The sequence below is a fragment of the Nyctibius grandis genome, chromosome 9, assembly GCF_013368605.1.
Source record: "Nyctibius grandis isolate bNycGra1 chromosome 9, bNycGra1.pri, whole genome shotgun sequence".
NCBI lineage: Eukaryota > Metazoa > Chordata > Aves > Nyctibiiformes > Nyctibiidae > Nyctibius > Nyctibius grandis.
Window position 1 is genome coordinate 35,840,971 of NC_090666.1, and position 18,532 is coordinate 35,859,502.

The 18,532-nt window shown below is 37.3% G+C and overlaps 1 protein-coding gene across 1 annotated transcript in view; it reads right to left on the bottom strand.

Moving 5' to 3' along the window:
- The window catches only part of NCKAP5 (NCK associated protein 5), a 368,063-nt gene that overhangs the window by 176,969 nt on the left and 172,562 nt on the right, over positions 1-18,532 (bottom strand). Inside the window, exon 4 of the mRNA XM_068408084.1 lies at positions 14,770-14,903. Coding sequence (XP_068264185.1) covers positions 14,770-14,903 — 134 coding nt within the window. The remainder of the gene's footprint in view (positions 1-14,769; positions 14,904-18,532) is intronic.

Consider the following 18,532-nt stretch of genomic DNA (forward strand, 5'->3'; position numbering starts at 1 on the left):
TTTAAAACTACTCAATAACCTTCATAAATTGGAGGGGAGGGTTCTGAAGAACGTAGACAAAATAATTAAGCAGTGAGTTTTTCTCAGTGTATTTCATTGCGTTAGAACTTCATCAATGCCAATACTGCTCCAGCAGCATGTGCCAACCTAATGTTAAAAGGTTATTTCACATTTTTATATACTCCAGGTGGCAATGATTCGGAAAGAATCTCACTCCTTATTTCAGCAGGATTAGGAAACCTCTCACAACCACCTCAATTGACATTTCTCATCCTGCCAGCACTACAATGGATCATGATGCATGTGCTTCACATTGCAGTTGCCAGTATAATTGTCCTATTACAAACACACTGATTGAGAAAATACATACAACACTGCAATAAACACTAAATATGTCACAAAATATGCAATAGAGGGCTCACAATGAAATGCAAGCAAGTCTGGAATGGGAAAATATTGTTCGTTCTTTTGCAATGCTATAAATTTCAGCAATTCAGTACATGACTGCAAGAGCTGAATGAAACCCAGAATATTTAAAGTATTTTTACAACAAGAATATTCACTGAAGTATGAAACTAGTGAAACCAGTGGCGCATTATTCTTCCCTGTACACACTAAAATTGTCTTCAACAAATAGTTCAGAAATGGATCCAAATGGCCTCCACAAAACTCAAATATTTTTTAAAAAATATGTTTCCCTCATTCTTTCTTTAACAGGTTCTACAGTCAATTCACACCAACATAACGTACTCTCCCACTATTTACTGCTGCATACTCTCAGACAAAACGAGCTCTTTTCTCTGTGAAGGGTTGAGACTAAGATATAAGAGCTGAATTTGATAGACATTTGCCTTTTAAGGAAGACATTGACAGTTGGATTTTTTTTTTCTCTTCAATTTGAGAATACAAACATAGTAGCAACAGACATTTACAGTATTTGAAAGGATTAAGAAATACTTGTCCTGAACAGAATTCATATTCTGAGATACACTTGCATTCAACAAGCCAAGAGAAGAGATCTCCACTGTAGACCACTTTTAACACAGATCCACTTTGATTATACCATAATTGTAACTGTAATTTTGAAGTCCGTCAACTCCCCGGCTTTTCAGTCTTCTGATTACCTTGCTCTGCCTTACCTGCCTTTCAGAAAGTTGTACAGGTGGTCAGAATTTTCAAGTTTATTATTTATTTTTCCAGTAAAAAGGAATATACACAAAGGCTTACTGTTATTTGCTTATCATCTGTACATGATCTACACATGATTAGCTTTCTTATGGTTAGTAGGTACAAGCTGGAAGGAATCTGCCAACTGAAGACAAATGGAACACAGCAATAAAACCACAATCAACTCAATGCCTCTAAAAAGGCTTTAGGATGAAGGATGAAACGTACAGCTAAAGACAGAAAAAGGTTACCTTCTGATCAGGTGAGACAGTATATCAACCCCTGCCACATTCATTCAATTAATAGACTCTGCAGCTTGCAAACACCGATAAGGGCACTACAACTTAATGATCTAATCTGTATTCCTAGAGAATGAAAACTGAGTTCAAAACACACAGTTCACTTGGATTTCCAATGCAGGAACAATGTATGGCAAGACGTGCTTTCTCTGCTACGTACTGGCAAGAAAAACGGGACAATTAAATCCCACAAATATAGAAGAACAAAATGGAAGATTAAAAACGCCTGCAGAAAAAAGGTATGTCAAGTTCTAATATGCAGCATAAGCTCCTGTGCCAAAACAAGAGACTACAGAAATCTGTTCCCTCATCGTCTCACATCTCCTCCTAACCACTTCTCTCATGACAAACGCAACTCTTCCTCAGCATGCCACTTCTTCCTTCCTATCTGGAATGGTGGTAAAAACCAAGAGTAAAATCCTTTATCTTGAAGAAAGCAACTGAACTGGGATTCAGTTATCATGAAACAGAATGATGCAAAAGAAAACTCTTCTCCAAGGTATATGTAAACTAAAAGTGTGTATCAACAACCTAAAATACTCAGTGTATTTGTTCTATTTGTAGTTTCTCTGTATCCTTTTGCAGCACATCCTTAGTTATCTGACTGTCACAAGAGGAGCTCATTGTTTTATGCAACACAATATTCTACTGACATCCTTCAGACAACGTTTTCAGAACAATCTATCCATAGTTATGATACTGCATGCTTGGAAGATAATGGATGCTTTCTGAAATACATATTTAATTAATGCTATTTAATACACAATACGACTGAAGGGTGGCAGTGCCCAATTCATAAAATTTGAGATTATGAGGCAGGCACTATACATGGAATTAAAACCATGTTATACGGAAACAATCATTCAAATCAATCTACATTTTCTTACAGTATCTGCAAACTGAAGAACACATTATGAACAAAGATAATCACATTAAGATTTTTGGCAATGCTTTACAATAAAAGCTATCTGCAATAGTAGACAGTAATTGTTACTAAATTGTAGCCGAATCCCTATGGAGTTAGGAATCATAACCATATTAGTCATATAAGTTCAGCATGATTAATGACACTGCAAAAAATATCAAGATTTTAAGCAATAAATCCCTTAGGAGCAAAGCCCACGTTAATTACTTATGTCCATTCCATCCATAAGCCAGATACAGTTGACTCTCATTGTTGCATTTTTCGTGCAGTGATCTAGCACCTTCCAGGAGCTGGTGAGGATCTGGCCCACCAATTTTCCTTATTTATTTGAATAGTTTGAATCATGTTAGATGACTTAAAACTGTAGCATTTGTCCTTCAATGTTTTCTTCATCCTTAAGAAGTGAAATGCTCATTCCTTTCCAGAAGACATTCCCTCTGCCAGGTCTAGATCCAAACTCAGTGAGAATCCTAAGCCTTTCCTTCAAACAGGAGTGAAGAAAGACCTCACAGCTGTTCTTACTGATACTGATGGACGAAAAGCAAGCACCTTTTCTTTTTTAAATTCCATTTTTCCTCTACCCAAGTTCCATTACATATATAAAGAAAATGCACAAGCAACATCCATGCAGCTGAAACATACTTCTTATGCCTTCAGGGCATAAATCTCTGAGGATGTACCTGTAGAGTATCTAGCAAAATGTAGTATCAGAGTAAGGCATAAATAATTAGAAGAACTAGATCTATAAGCCTGTACAAAAAAAGCAAATCCCATCCTGTTCTCTTAATGTTTATCTTATACTCCAAGACGCAAAACTCCAAAACAGTTTGCACCTAATATAATAGCTTTTCAGCTTTAAATATACTAACTGCAAATTTTAATAATCATATTTGAAATGTGCTCATAGAAGAAAACACACACCCAAAACATTTTGATAAAGAAAAAGATTAAAACTAAATTTTTAAGTTGCCCTGTCCAATTTTGAGCACTGACAAACGAACTGCTGCATGGCCTGTTACATTAGAACAATACTGTGGAATAATTACAAGTTCTAAGATAAAATTAAAATTACCATAATAATTCTCCTGTGAAACAATCCAATCTATGCAGACTACAAATTGCTACTAGGTTGAAAAAACATATTACCACCTCAAGTCAGGCAGATAAATTATTCTATTTCCATTAGTTAGTGTAGGTACTTAAGAGGTTATGCAGAGCAGGATGATAAACTGATTATATTTACAAATTATGTGTTGGTCACATTTAAAGACCAGCTCTTTACTTGCACACCAGGAGTAGAAAGCCAGCTATGCAAACTGTGAGTAAAAATATGATTCTACAACAGTTTCCCACTGATGAGAGGAGAAGTCCCAATCTCTAGGGCCCACCTTCGGATACAACAGGTGATACCAAGTTGGGACACCTTTGTGCATGTTTTCCTATTCTGTTGCCTGTACCATTTCCTCTAGAGTACTTCAGAGAAAGCCCTTTTCTCCTCCCTGCCTCATACACACACGAAAAACAGAAAATCTTGCTTTGAAATCTAAGACAAAGGATTCCCCTATTATTGTACTCAGAGAGATAACTCAGGATTTCATGTTATTATCCTCTGTACCACAAATCTGTACATCTGTACCATTTAAGGCACGAAACTCCTCAAAGGTACCTGAATCACTCCTTTCCTTCTACCCTTAATGAGAGCAGAAGGCACACCAATATCTTAAAAAGGCTGAGCACTTTTCTGGATCAGATTTTATCTGCTTGCCATTAGAATGGGAGTGTAGGATCCCTATTTCAGTTGTTGTAAGATTGTAAAGGTAAAATTTAGGATCATTTAAAATGATCCTATGAAGATTCCAATCATGCTCATAAAAGAGAAGTATCACTATCAAGATCATTTGGTTTTATGTCAGTTTTTAATCATAATACTCCCTCATGGTTCAATTTGCTCTGTACCTATCACCATCAATCTGAATATACACCACTGCCCATTAATGACACAGTTACAGTTTATAACAGAACTTTTATAGCATAGGAAAATTTTTAATACAAGCCACCTCAAGCAACTAACAGAAAAACAACCACAAAAATCATGATCATAAACTCACACTTCTCTCTGATCCATTAGTAAAGAGAAACAGTCTATAATCTGCAAATCGCACATTAGATACGGCTTTTAAGTATAGGTTTACAATCCCGTGACAAAAGGAAGCGCAAGTGTGATGCGATCAGCAAACTAAAACGGGATAAATCCATGTTATCTCGGTAGTGACTTAAATCTAATCATGGAATTGGAGAACCAGTGTTAACTAACATTATACATATTGATTTTTTAAAAATGTGTCTTTTTGACTCTCCAAGAGAACTGTTCACTTTCAGGAAATTTGTCTCAAAGCGAGGACAGCACATGCATGCCTGGCATGAGCATATGTAAGACCACCAGTTGTGAAAAGCACATGCAATGGAGGCTTCAAAACATTCCTGTTATTTCCATTTCATATCCTCTCCCTTCCCAGGAAGGGGTAATTAATAAAAGGTACCATGGTACAATGTTACAGGGAAGCAGAGACTTTAAAGAGAGGCTGAACCATTGCCTTGGTGTAGAAAACAAGTCTGGCAGGCAATCCTATAGCTCAAACCAGACTGATGCTTTTAGAAGTCTCTAAATTTACCACAGTCATCCATGACAGACCCTAAGGTAACATCTGTTCTTCACCAGCTTTCTTCTTGCCTGTTCTCCTTACCTAGTTTAACTTCTCTAATAATTTTACTGGGACATAATTTCCATTTACACAGATCTCTTTGAATTACTGGATTCAAAAATGTAAATGACAATGCTGTTTCAAAGGTGACTCTTTGTAGCATATTCTACTGTAAGGATTCGAGATCTTTATCATTGCATTGTCCTTCTCTCACAGGTACTCCCTCCATGTCCTTTTTAATATTCTTTTGTTATATAGATATTATGAAATGAAGATAATATTTTTAAAAGACAAAGGTACACATACAATCTGAAGTAGAGAATTTTTCCATGTTCAAGTTCAGAAGGATGGACGTGGCTTTTACATGAATAAACTAAAATGTTGAAGACTTCTATCCCATCAAATATAAAAAAACCCTCTCTCTTATTTGTTTTCATAGGAAACTTGGCAGAAAGAATTATTGATATTTTTAAGAGCACTTAGTTTTACGAAAGGCCTTCTTTTACGAAAGGCCTTCTTTTTTGAAACAGAAGAATTTTCAGATTATATGGCGCCATTACTATATGCTTCTTCAAAGTATGGCAATAGTAAAGTCCATTAATGAGGAGAGAAATACCATACAGAACTGACAAAATTAGGTGGTCTTATAAGCAAAGGCAATCTTCCATTTTAATATTTTTAAAGCACACATGACCTTTCAACACATATACAAAAGTGATTTACAGTTTTATGATTGCAATCTAGACAAGCCTGTCACCTTTAAATATATTGCCTATTATCATCTTTTCTGCAAAACGTTTTAAAATTATTCTAATACATTTGGTTGGAAGGAGTTTTTAATGGGTCAAGTAAGGGATTGACCTCACATCACAGGACATGGGAATATCACAATTTTTTTCCATCATGAAAAAGTTTTCTGAAAGCAGATCATCTGTACCTGCCACTAAGGCTGTAGCATCTGATTCTAGCCATGTTCCAACTTCAAAAGTACTTCAAGAGAGATACTACAGAGCATTGTTAACCACAGCAGTTCTCTGAGTACATTAAATTTAATAAGAAAACTCTTCCTGGAAGAGTTTCTCAGAAGCTATTTATTAGGGTAAAGGCAACTGAACTGAGCACTGGGACCATAATTGTTTAGTCTCTTTCATGAAGACTATTGTGGAACCATATCGAAATTTTATTAACAACAAATTGGTCTAATCTTCTGTGCAAATTTCTTAGTTCTATGTAAGTAAATAGTACTCCTTTGGGACTTCACTCATTCTTCAACTGCCTACACATATAATTGTTAGTGGTTGTTTGACTGCAGCTGGTGCCTGTGAGTATGATCAAGAAATCCTGGCTGAATCTACTTATCTTAATTCTTTAACTGGTTACCTTTCACATTCTGTCTCGTGAGCTCAGATCATCCTTGTCAATCTTTATTGGTATATGTATGCTATTATTTTCCTTTAGGGAAGACTAAGACAGAACAACTATTAAGCACTCCTGCTTTCTCATCTATTATATGCCCTTCTGTCCTCCTATCTTCCACACGATTTTCTGTTTAAAATTACTTTTTGTCCTTTTATAATCTTGTAAAAATGCCTCAGTTTTATATAAATATATAGACTTATATCACACCTCCAAATAAAAAGGTGACTTAAGTATGAAGGAGTTTGGTCTTTCACATAGAATGGGTAATCATGCATGGGAGCATCAAGGCAAGCTATGAAGAAAAAGTGATGACAATCTTCCAGTGTAATCAGGGCAAGTTCTTTCCTAAAGAATGGCTCAGAATTAAGAATATAATGTTACAATAAAGCATTTAAAAATATGTTCTTCTAAACCACAGCTAATTAATATCAAATGGCTTGACTTAAGGGAAAAAATAAATGAAAGGAAAACAAATTATTTCCTGCTGATCTTTGCAGATCTTCTTCTGGCAGATCTGCTGATCCTTCTGCTGGTCTTTGGAATTAAGGTATTTATCATGTCTAGCAAAGGAATCTTTTTATTAAATATATGAAGGAATGTGTTGGTTTTGAATAGTCTCTTTACTTTATATGGCATCAAGGAATTGCAGAATAGCACATGACACATCTGTGACTTTCCTTATTTCCCAATATGGCAAGTTCCACAGGAAAGAAACAGTCAGTACTTTAACTTTGCATGATCCAATGCAATTTTAAAAATACATCTGTAAGAACAGCAAACCAGCAATAAGTAACAGAAGTCCTCCTGACAACCACAGGTCCTATCTACCATGGAAACATCTTACCCTACATGACTGCACAGCTCTTAGGCAGCAACATTACTCAGTAATAGAACTTAGCTCCTATATCAGCACTGTCCTTTCATAAATCTAAACATGTTTTACAATGGAGAATTATCTGTAGCTAGAAACACCTGCAAAAATATACCTATTATTGTACAAAATAAAATGCACAGAGCCATGAACTTCAACAGGTACAGTATTTCACAGTACATAAACACCAAACACAAACCTCCATCTCTTTAAACAGCAGGAGCAAGGGAGGTTGCAATTTTGCCAAAATGAGGTTTTCACTGTCCTCCAACATAACAGGGTCTGTAAACCCAGTCACTACATCCACACAGGAATCCCTGCTCTTACTCTCAACCACAATTTTATGTGGTACATGCTTTTCAGGAGCTTCCTTCAACGTCAGTGGGGAGGTCTCACTCTGGGAATGAAACAGCCATATAATGAGAGGTGATGGATACATACCACACACTACCTAATATAGATAGGTTCTGCTTGGTCAGGACCATGGTATGGGAGCACAGAGAATATTCAAATCATCCTTCTAGTACAAAAAAGTAATGCATGGAGGAGATTATATGCTGTGTGTGCACCTGTATAGAGGCACTGGTAACCTACTGTTAAATTGTGGTGAAAGCATTGATACATTGTTTTTATGTTAAGCTCTGTCTTGCATGTTTTAAAAGACAGGTTAAACCAAAGGATTACACTGTAACCTAGTACTACTTTGGTGCTAATCTATTACATTATGCAAAGAAAAAAACCCACTATATCCTATTAAATTGTAGTGCTAGCTAGAACAGAGAAGCAGCGTATCATTTCATGCTCTGATAAATCAGTAAAAGGCAATAGATGCAACCCTCCAGAAATACAAGTACGATGCATATTGTCAGCTTACAAATAAACACAAATGAAACACAGGATTTTCTGAGCACTCAGATAGCCATGTTTTGGTCTGTGGAAGATAAAAATTACCTATTTCCCTGGATCCCTTGAAAGAAGCTTTCAGCAACTAAGAGCTGCCATGAAACACCAGCCCATGATTTATTAGTGCATCAGGGTACTGAAATAGGGCTGGCTCTTAATGTAGCTTCAGCGCCTGAAGAGTCCACAGTAGATCAAGAACTGCACGTACCTCTACGTGCATCTTTAACAATGCCTGAAGCAAAGCAATCCATTGCTCTCTAAACGTGTTACGTAAGTCAGTATACGTCATGCAATATAGTCTGCTATAGCTCCTGGTCCTTGCGTGACTTCTGTGCTTTGAGCTCACGCTGGTTCTTCAGTTCTCTGCAGTCACTCTGACCTCACTGCTTTTGCTCTTTCTCAGCTTCTGTGTGAAAATATGTATTTCACATGATGGTTTCTAACAGGAGAACAAGAATTGTAGTTTTCGAAGAAAACTAAGATAACACGTTCTTTGAAGATATTTCTCATGTGTATGTACTTTCACAACCACTGTATTCATACACAGAACAGGAGAGTGGAAAAAATGACGCCTGGTATGAAAAATGATAAATTTCCTTTTTTTCTTCTTGTTGGTCAAACAACAGGAAACCAGCATATTTAGTTCAAAGTAGCCCGTGACCTGAGTGGGGTCAAACTCCATATACAACTTGAGGCAACCTCCTCTTTGGGCTTAGTTTCATGGGTTTAGTAAAACCGTTCCTTTACTTTCTGCCAGATGAAAACTATTCACACAAAAGCTCCTTGATCTTACTTAAAGTAGTGCTTGACACTTCTGAGCAACGATTAGAGATGAAATATGTACCTAAGTGTCACACATGCACATAAATAAAAATACTAATATACTCACCCCATCAGTGTTAATCTAAAAGAAACTTCATCCTTTTACTCTGTCAATTCTAATCAAAAGACAAGATCGATATCCCAAACATTAGGTCAAAGCCCTAGTAAAACGGTATTCACACCACGTCCTGAGGCTCAGCAAGTCCAGCCAAGAGCTAAGCAGTCCTCCCGTGAAAGCACTCTGCCCAGCGCACCGAGAGCAGCTGCTCCAGAACTGGTGCTGTGAAGCAGAATATCAGCCCCAACTCTCTTACACCATACACACCAGGGAGGCACGCCAGCACCCTAAGACCTCAGTGAGAAAGACACCATGCTGGAGCAGGGGAAAAGTGCGAGGAGGAAGGAGCAGCAGAGATGAAGTGGTTTGAACTGATGGCAGCAGCCCCCACCTCCCCTACCCCCACCAACCATGCTGCTCAGGGGAGGAGGCAGAAGAGTCAAGAATGAAGGAATGAATTTGAGCCTGGGAAGAAGGGAGGGGTGGGGGAAGCTGTTATTAGTTTTGTCCTTGTTTCTCACTATCCTTCTCTATTTTTAATTGGCAGTAAATTAAGTTAATCTTCTCCAAGTCGAATCTGCTTTCCCCTTGATGGCAACTGGTCAGTGATCTCCCTGTCCTTATCTTGACCCATGAGGTTTCTTTCTCCACCTGTTGAGGAGGTGGAGAGAGCGGCTGGGTGGGCATCTGGCAGCCAGCCAAGGTCAATTCACCACAACATGTTTGAAGATGGACATCTTATAGTCAGCAGCAAAGGAGGCAGCAAGAGTACAAGTAAGATACACACCAAGCATGGAGCACTTTCAAGTCAGTAAGTTGTCTTTTCTACTTATTCACTAGTTTTCTTTGTAATGTTTCACACAGCCACATCTAATAAAAGCTGGCAGTATCTAAAAACATAAGGTAGGATGACAAGGTCAGCCTTTGATATAAACCCAATCTTTGTGACAATCTGCCTCCCCCAATAACCCTACAAACAGCCCACTCAGGAAGGAAGATAAGAGATTAATGCAGAACTACACAAAAGAGAAGAGGAAAACTGTAGACAGCTCCTTCTGTAATCTTCTTCTGAGACAAGAAGTGAATTCCCACATAGTATATTACTTGTCCTGCTATGATAAAATCAAAGGAATATCATCAATGGCTGCCAGGAGAGCATTTTAACCTCCCTGGAAACTAGATAAAAATGTTATTAATGATTTAAATTGTCATTCAATGGGCATTAGACAAACTGATTGACCACAGGGGCTACCGAGGCGTCCTACCGCTTTATACTTTTCAGACACAGTCTCTGTTGTATATGGATTACCATTCATGGCAGGAAGGCCGCTGAAGCGCAAGCAGGTGGTGACCTCTAGACCAAGCAGATGTGATAGCATTAGAAATTACGATGTGATGATGCAACATCAACATGGTGATGCAATGCGAAAAATCCCTTTATCACAGCTGCTAGGAAGACATTTCTCATTTCCACTCACCTGCTGACAAGCCAGAATGGAGAAAGGAGAATTAACAATAATTGGAGAAAACCACATAGGATGTGCTTAAATCAACAGCCACGCAGTCCTTTCATGCGAAGTGTTATCAGATTTGTAGTAGTCATTTTTCCCCTTGTCAGAAGTGACAGGCTTAACCCTACAGTCAATATTAATGTGAGGGGAATGTTGAAATACAATCTAATGAGAATTGCACTCATCCCATTCACAGGACCCTGGTAGATTAAACAAGGAACATTTCCTACTCTTCCAACAACATCCATTCTTAAAAGCCTGAGGCAGTTTTCCAGTCACAGACATTGATACCTATAAACAAGATCATCTTAACTGAAAGAATTCTTGAAATTTACCCAAAGGGGATTTTAAGATTTGATACTAGCCTCTTCAATTACTGTTTACAGATATACTTTACAATAGTGTGTATATTGAACTTGTTTCATTTAGACCAAAACAGTAATCAAAATAACTTAAGTAAAGCTACCTCTGTTACTGCTGTAACATTTAATCCCAGTTTGGAGTCACATGTACTGTATGCACTCAACAGACAACAATTTCTATTGCTTACTGATATACAACAGAGAAATGTAATCAATGTATATTGTGTATATTAGTGTGCTTTTTAGAGTGATACTATAAATCACACCTACTGCTTCAGGCAGGGTTGTTGCATTTCTGTTCCTACTGTTGTAGGAAGATGCTGAAAGTAGGAAAAGCACAGCTGAAACCAAGAACAAGCAGGTACATGAGGCACAGTGTATTTTCTTCTCTAATGTCCAAGATACAAGAATTTCTAGGAGGAACTAATGTTAAACTGTGAACAATCAAAAAAAACCCCAAAAAACAAACCAAAAAGAATTAACCTCATTTCCTCCAGAGCTGGATGAAGAGGCAGCAGGCATACTACTAACCTCAATGGTGACACACCAGTATATACATGGCAGTTGCCAACAATCAAAATGAGAAAGTCAAGACTGCACAACATTGTCTTGGAAGAAAGTGGGCTGATAAGTATTTATAGGGTTAGTCTTTGTGCATTTGTGCAACATTCATCTATACATTGTCATGCCAAAAAGGGCCTTACAGAATTAAACGGAACAGCTGCAGCAAAGCAACAGATCTCAGTGGTTTTGAGAAAGAAAATATCAAGGATTTCACCTCAAGGTGAGATTATACTAAAGCAATGCAAAAATAACTGCAGACAACTACCGTATAAAACCCTAGCTTTAGCATTAAATGCTTTTCCTGCAGGATCTTTCCACACCTTAAATATATTCACATCCAATAAAATTAGAAAACAAATTTAAAACTACATGGATACACCACAGTACAATTCTAGAAAAGAAACTTGGTTTTAAAAGCTCTTTCTTCTTCTACAGCAACCGACGCATATTTATCAAACTAACCACTGTGTCACTTTAAGGCTCTGGCAGATTTATACAGATGTTAAGAAAGAGAAATTCGATTTATTTCAGACTCCTAGCCTGGAATATTGCTTACTTGGTAAGAACAGAAACGTCAATCAATAAAAAATAAAATTAAAAAAAAAAAAAAAAAAAAAAAAAAAAAAAAAAGAACTGCCTCCTGAACTCCTCAATCTCAAACTCTATGCTTATATGACAAATTAAAGATTTCACACAATTTCAGACAGGAACAGGTAGCTTTCCTCCCCTGATTACAAAGGTCAACTTACAGCTTTCCACAAACTATCGTGTTTCGTACTTTCAAAGATGCAGAGAAAATATTTCCAGATGCAAAGAAACATCCTCCAAATCACAGTTTAACCTACTGCACTGCAGGTACATGTAGGAATGTCTATGTAAACTCACTTAGTTCAGGAATTACATAGATTTAAAAGATTTATGCTATAAGGTATGTTCTTACTTTAGTCTATCTGCATCTGAAAGTCAGAATGTTTTGGCCCAAAGTATTACTCTCTAGCCATCTTTTTCCAAAGTACTTCCAATTTGTTTGATTTTACCATCTCCTCCCCTCACAACCTGTCTTGTCCCATTTAGTTGTTCTCAAATTGAGAAAAAAGTCTCAAATCCTTCAAACAATACCGGGTCTCTAAGCAGCACAAAACTACCCAGTTGCCAGTTTCATTACTTGCTCAAGCAGGGTAAGAAAAAATACACTCATTTAGGGAGAAAGTCTGTTTGTGTAAGCAAATATCTTAATATTCTACTAAACATAAGAAAAAATAAGGTCTAATATTTGTCGTAACAAGCATAACGTTTTAAAAGCAAATGAAGTATTTAACTGATGCATTCTCTTACTAGCATCTGGTCTACACTAAAATAAAATCACAGACCGATGAAGCGAATGGCAGTTTTCATCATTGGTAGTAACAGGGCCAACCTCAGGTGCCATTAATGAAAAGTGATATTTAGGTTTGCCTTCGAACAGTCTAGCTAACGTGCAGACAGCCTTACAAAGAACATAATACCGATTTGGATAGCATTCACCTTTATCTAAATGAGAGGCACAAAAATAAAGAGATAAATAACTTTAATCCAAAGAGCTTGCATCCCTCTGCTTCTTGATAGAGCAGAGCAAGCTAGACTGCAAATAGTAACGGACGAAAAAGAATGGATTAATTTGAAGATAGTGGACTTCAGGGATCCTAACTAATCATATAGTTATTCGTTTCAGAAACACTGTAGAACTGAATCAACTGCCACAGTTTCACAGGAATAACGAAGGGTTACCCTGAAAAGATCTGAATATGCAACAGTTCTAATTTTACCAAGTTACTGGGCGCGTTACTCTGGAGACTGGTTTCCCTCACCTCTTCGTTTCTTTTCTTCTTAATCAGGGCTGAACCATCTTTAAAGTTTATTTCAAGGCTTCTAGTTATTGTAACAATAATACTGTTCTAAATTCAGGACCTCAGGAAATTCTTCCATAAACAAAAATTAATATATACTAGAGCAAAATATTCTAACCACAAATACTGATAGGGTGCATTTATTTTGTGCATATTACTCAGGGAGTCCCATCAGAGTAAGTTAAAATTGAAACCAAAGATCATAGAACAAGAACAACAAAAAACTAAAAAAGAAATATCCTTAACATTTTTAGTGAAAGAATTTCAGACTTATCTGAACACTTTGATAGTTTCTTAAAATCCGAAGAAGATTAATGGAAATTTTCCAAAAACAAAATAACAGATCAGAACAAATTTTATTATTGCTATTAACAGCTTTTGCAGCGTTGCCTAGAAACCCAATCACAGATCATAGGAGCAGCATGGCAAACACTGAGGGGAAAAAAAACACAAAAAATGCCCAACACAGAAAACCCTAAAACCCCAACAAAAATAACCAAAAATCAACCCCAGCCCACAGCTTGTTTTCACCATAATAAACTGAACTTGAACTTTTCAACAATTCAGGGGCCTGAGGGAATGAGTTAATATTCAGTCTTGATGGAAAATATACAACACAAAATTCCATTGTCTCTTTTTTATTTTGATTGTTTTGTTTCTGTTCATGTGACAAAAACAATAAAAAATTCTATTCGATGTACAAGATCTCAACGTGTATCACGAAAACAATAAATAAATCAAATCCTTACTGTCGTCATACAAATGAATAGTTTGTCTTAAATCCCAGTTCTAAGATGGTTCCCTTGTAAGCGGAGCTCTGTTCTAGCACAAAGCTCTGGCCCAGTCAAGGCAGGAAGAGATTCAAAGCATGGTCTAGCAGGATGATTACTCAGCTGGTAAAAGGCATAATTTTTTTTTTTCCTTCATTCAGATTGATCAAACCCATTCTTGTTGGTTAACAGAAACAAGTAACCAAATATTGACTTATCAATCATGTGCACTTTTTGAGAAGTGAAGACCTGTACTTGGAAAATTATTGGGAACTCTAACAAATGCAAAATCTCCAGAAATGAAAATTTTCACCATTACATAGCACAATGGTACAATCAAGATGCTAACAATCATTTAGCCAAAAGCCCATCATGTCTACAGAATTTGAGAGGGAGAGCAGTTTTTGTCTTAAATTCCATCTGTTCAAGCTATCAACAGGTGTGGTCAATCTTCTTGCACCAAAGTATGTTCTTCTCTTATTTTGAACATAGTTTACTTATGCAACATACCTGGAAAACTGTTCTTGCAGCCCACGCATCTGAGCTCTGCTACGCTCCGACTCCAGTGTCACCTCCCGTAATCTTTTTTCACTCTCAAGTCTTAAATGTCTTTCTTCCTCCAACTCATGTATCAGCTTCTCACGCTGAAAGACGACAAAAAGTTATTTATTAATTGTACACATAAAACATACTTTTATCAAAAATTTCAGATTTAATTTGGGAAAAATCATCAAACAATCAACATAATTACCCTAACTATAATTACCCTACCCTATTCAGTCCCATCATTATTGTAAAGAAGTGTTATACGGAATAACAAACTAGAGACGGAAAGCCTTTCAGAACAGCCCCGTCATGTTGGGCTGCTCTTACTCTGCTCACACTCACTGAAGTCAGCATATTTAAAAACAAACACCCACTCTCTCATTCAAAGCTCTTTTTCTTCACCTCCACTCAAAATAGATGTACAAAATGATATTTGTGATCTGTGATCTATCTTGTTTGAATGCAGACACAGGAAGCGTGAAACAAGAGGACAACTTGTCACCCATCCCTTAATGTTCCAGTCTCGCAAGCAGACAAGGACCTGCTTCTGCACCACTGGTTTTCTTCTTTTGGCTGAGAGGACGATCCCTATCAGCAGGACAGAGTCTATTTGAATCTATTTACTGAAATACTATGACAAAGAACATGTTTTTAAAAACTGAGTACCAATCAAACAAATACAAGAGAAATAAAAATGTCATTAATTTTATTAATAGTTCTCAAAGGCAAATAGCATATGGTTGTTACTAGTTCTTAACACATACAACCAAAAAACCCAGCTCACAACATACAGTGCTACCTGGATACATGTACATACGTCATGGCCTAATCTTTTTGGGTTTGTTCCTTCAGTTCCAGATATAAGAATATCATATAAAAGGGTATCTAATGATTTCAAAACCCTATTTTAAAAGTAGCTAAATGCAATTTAGGAGGAGCAGGGGAATGAACTGAAAAGTTATTAAAAATGCTATTGGAATTAAAAAAATGTATATACAGCCTTTTCCATGTGACCCTGTTACACAAAAATTAAATTAAATTAAATTTTTCCTTTTGCATTTAAATGAGATAACAAATCAATAAAAAATCCCAAGCAATTTATGTGGTACTACATTATATTCCATAAGTAAAGGGATTCCAATGTCAGTTGTCTAAGAAAAGGTTAAGTCATTCTAAAGCTATGGTGGGTTCACCACCTATATGCTTTGAAAAATCTCCATGCCCATTGTGCAGTGCAATTTGTAGCCTGTCAGACAGTCTGACATAGTTCCATTGCTGACCTAAATTTTCACGACATACCTGCAAAAATTTAACTAGAAATTATACATACAGTTTCATTAGAAAATAACAAAGGTATCTTAGTGTTAAGCCATTAAATGGGGGAGACAGATTATTTGTACAAGTCTCACAGCTATAAATCTTACTGGATAATAATTTACAATAGCAGTAACCAAGGGACCAAGAATATGAACATTACCAAGTGGAAAAGGGATCTTAAAGACAGTGATAAATACGCAGATGACACAAAGGGAGGCTACAAAGGATTAAATGAAATATCTATATGCCTGTGAAAAAATATGGGGAATTACTCAGAGAACAGAGGGCTTCTGTCTGGTTGGTCATATGTAATATCTGGAAGATGGAAAACTGGAAAACAAGGAACAAATTACTGGAAAATAAATACATTGTTATAACCAAATTATCTAATTACTGTCCTTACTGTTACGTAACCATGTTCTGCCAGGTGCTGAGTTTCTGCCAAGCTAAGAAGACCAGAGAGTGCTCAGCACCAGGCAGAAGATACACAGCACCTTCAGTACCGAGAGTACGGCTCACGAAGGGTAACTCAAGGCTAATGATATGGAAGAATATCCAAAGCAGTTAGTATTTCTCCAGCTTGGATCCCGTCAACAGCAGCTTCAAAATTATACTGTTCCAGAGGCCCCTGCTCAATACTGTTAGCATCTTCTCTTACAGAAGCATTTCACTGCTGCTAAAGACACATCCAGAGCTTCTAGAGAGTCAGGGAGTAGCAAGCAAAATGACATAAAGTAATATATAGTTACCACTCAGGGCTTAAGACAAGCTTTCAGAAGATACTGGTGTCTACAGAAACTGGGCTTAAAACCAAATGCATAACTGTCCCCACAGTAACTGATAAACTACCTTGGAGGAAAATCAGGTACTGCTATGAACCCCTGAGTGCCCAAGTTGACTCAAAGCACCAGGCTGTGCCAGAGCTACCTGATGCAGTAACAGCTTAACTATGATAACGCACTGAAGACCAGAGATTCAGCCATGCCTTCAACTCTCATTCAGTGTCATTACTGCCACAATGATCTTCTGATACAGCAACTACCTCTATATGTCTGCTACGCTGACCATGCTCTGGTCCTCAAGTAAACCTTTCTAAATGTAGAAAGTATAAAGCCAGATCTCCACGGAGGGGAGAGACAAAATGTGACACTTAGAAAGCAGACAGGTATCCTGTCCTCCATCCCACTGCCAGGACGTTGTGCAGGTGGCACACAGCCCCACTGACTGTCCTACAGAATGAGTGTGTCCTATCTATGTGCATGGCTATGCTGCTGCTAATCACAAACACACTTTTTCTGGTAGAGCATTGAATATACAGCAGAGATCACAAATCCAAACTTTCCCCTACAGGTCAAAGAGCTGTATAAGCTATTTCTAGGTTTTCTCTGACCTACAAGCAAGGTTACCTCTTGCTGGTAGGTCAGAGAATGCTGTTGCTACCATTTAGTCCTTCTATTCGTGTGAGGAAGTTTGTACACATCCACATGATTTATTTTTTTAAGAAGAAGAAAGGAGCTAGGATTTACCTTAAGAAAAGTACCTGTAAACCAGTAACAAATTCACATTAAAAAACCAATAACATTACAGGAATGAAATGCTTAAACATTAGGAACTTCTGGAATGAGTTAAATGCCCAGTTCCAATTCAGCCACCTCATGGGCAAGCATAATGACACAGAATATATTACATCATATTACATGAGCACATACTACTGCTGTACAAAACTTATGCTTCTTTCATGGTATGAGATGAACAACGAACAAGTCACAAGGCTACAAGACCAGAAACAAAAGCACTAACTTATGGCCCTGAAATTCTGTGTTCTCTTCCCAGCTACCAAAAATTTCCTGTACGAATAGGGAGACTGCCCACAGGACAGCTGCACAGCAACAACACCATCAGCCTTCGTTCATGTGCTTCTTCACAAGAATTCACTGGCAACCTTGAGGCACTTCTGCCATTTCTTACAGAAAGCAGATATGCTTTCAGCCAGATCACAGACATTAAATAGCATAGAGGGCAGGGGAAAGGAGTAAGAGACCACCCACACTTGGAAAGTTTTCAGTCTCCAGGACACAATACACTCATGTCTACTACACACAGAAAGTAGCTCCCAGCAGTAGTGATCTTACCTACAAGAAAAGAGAACTACATTTTTATTCAAACCCAGAAAAGCCATAATGTCAGAAGAGAGAAGTGAGCCTAACACACAGAAAGGTCAGGATTAAACAGAGATTTCTTTTTTTGTCTCCTGGAAGCAGATAACATATCCCTGAATTCTGCAGAAATTTTGCTTTGGCATAACCCCCTTTATAAGCTCCTCTGTGCTAACCCAACTGTATTCCTGTGCAAAATAAAGGTGTGTGAAAGAAAATGAACTAGCCAGAAACGGTTCAAGGTTTTATAGTGA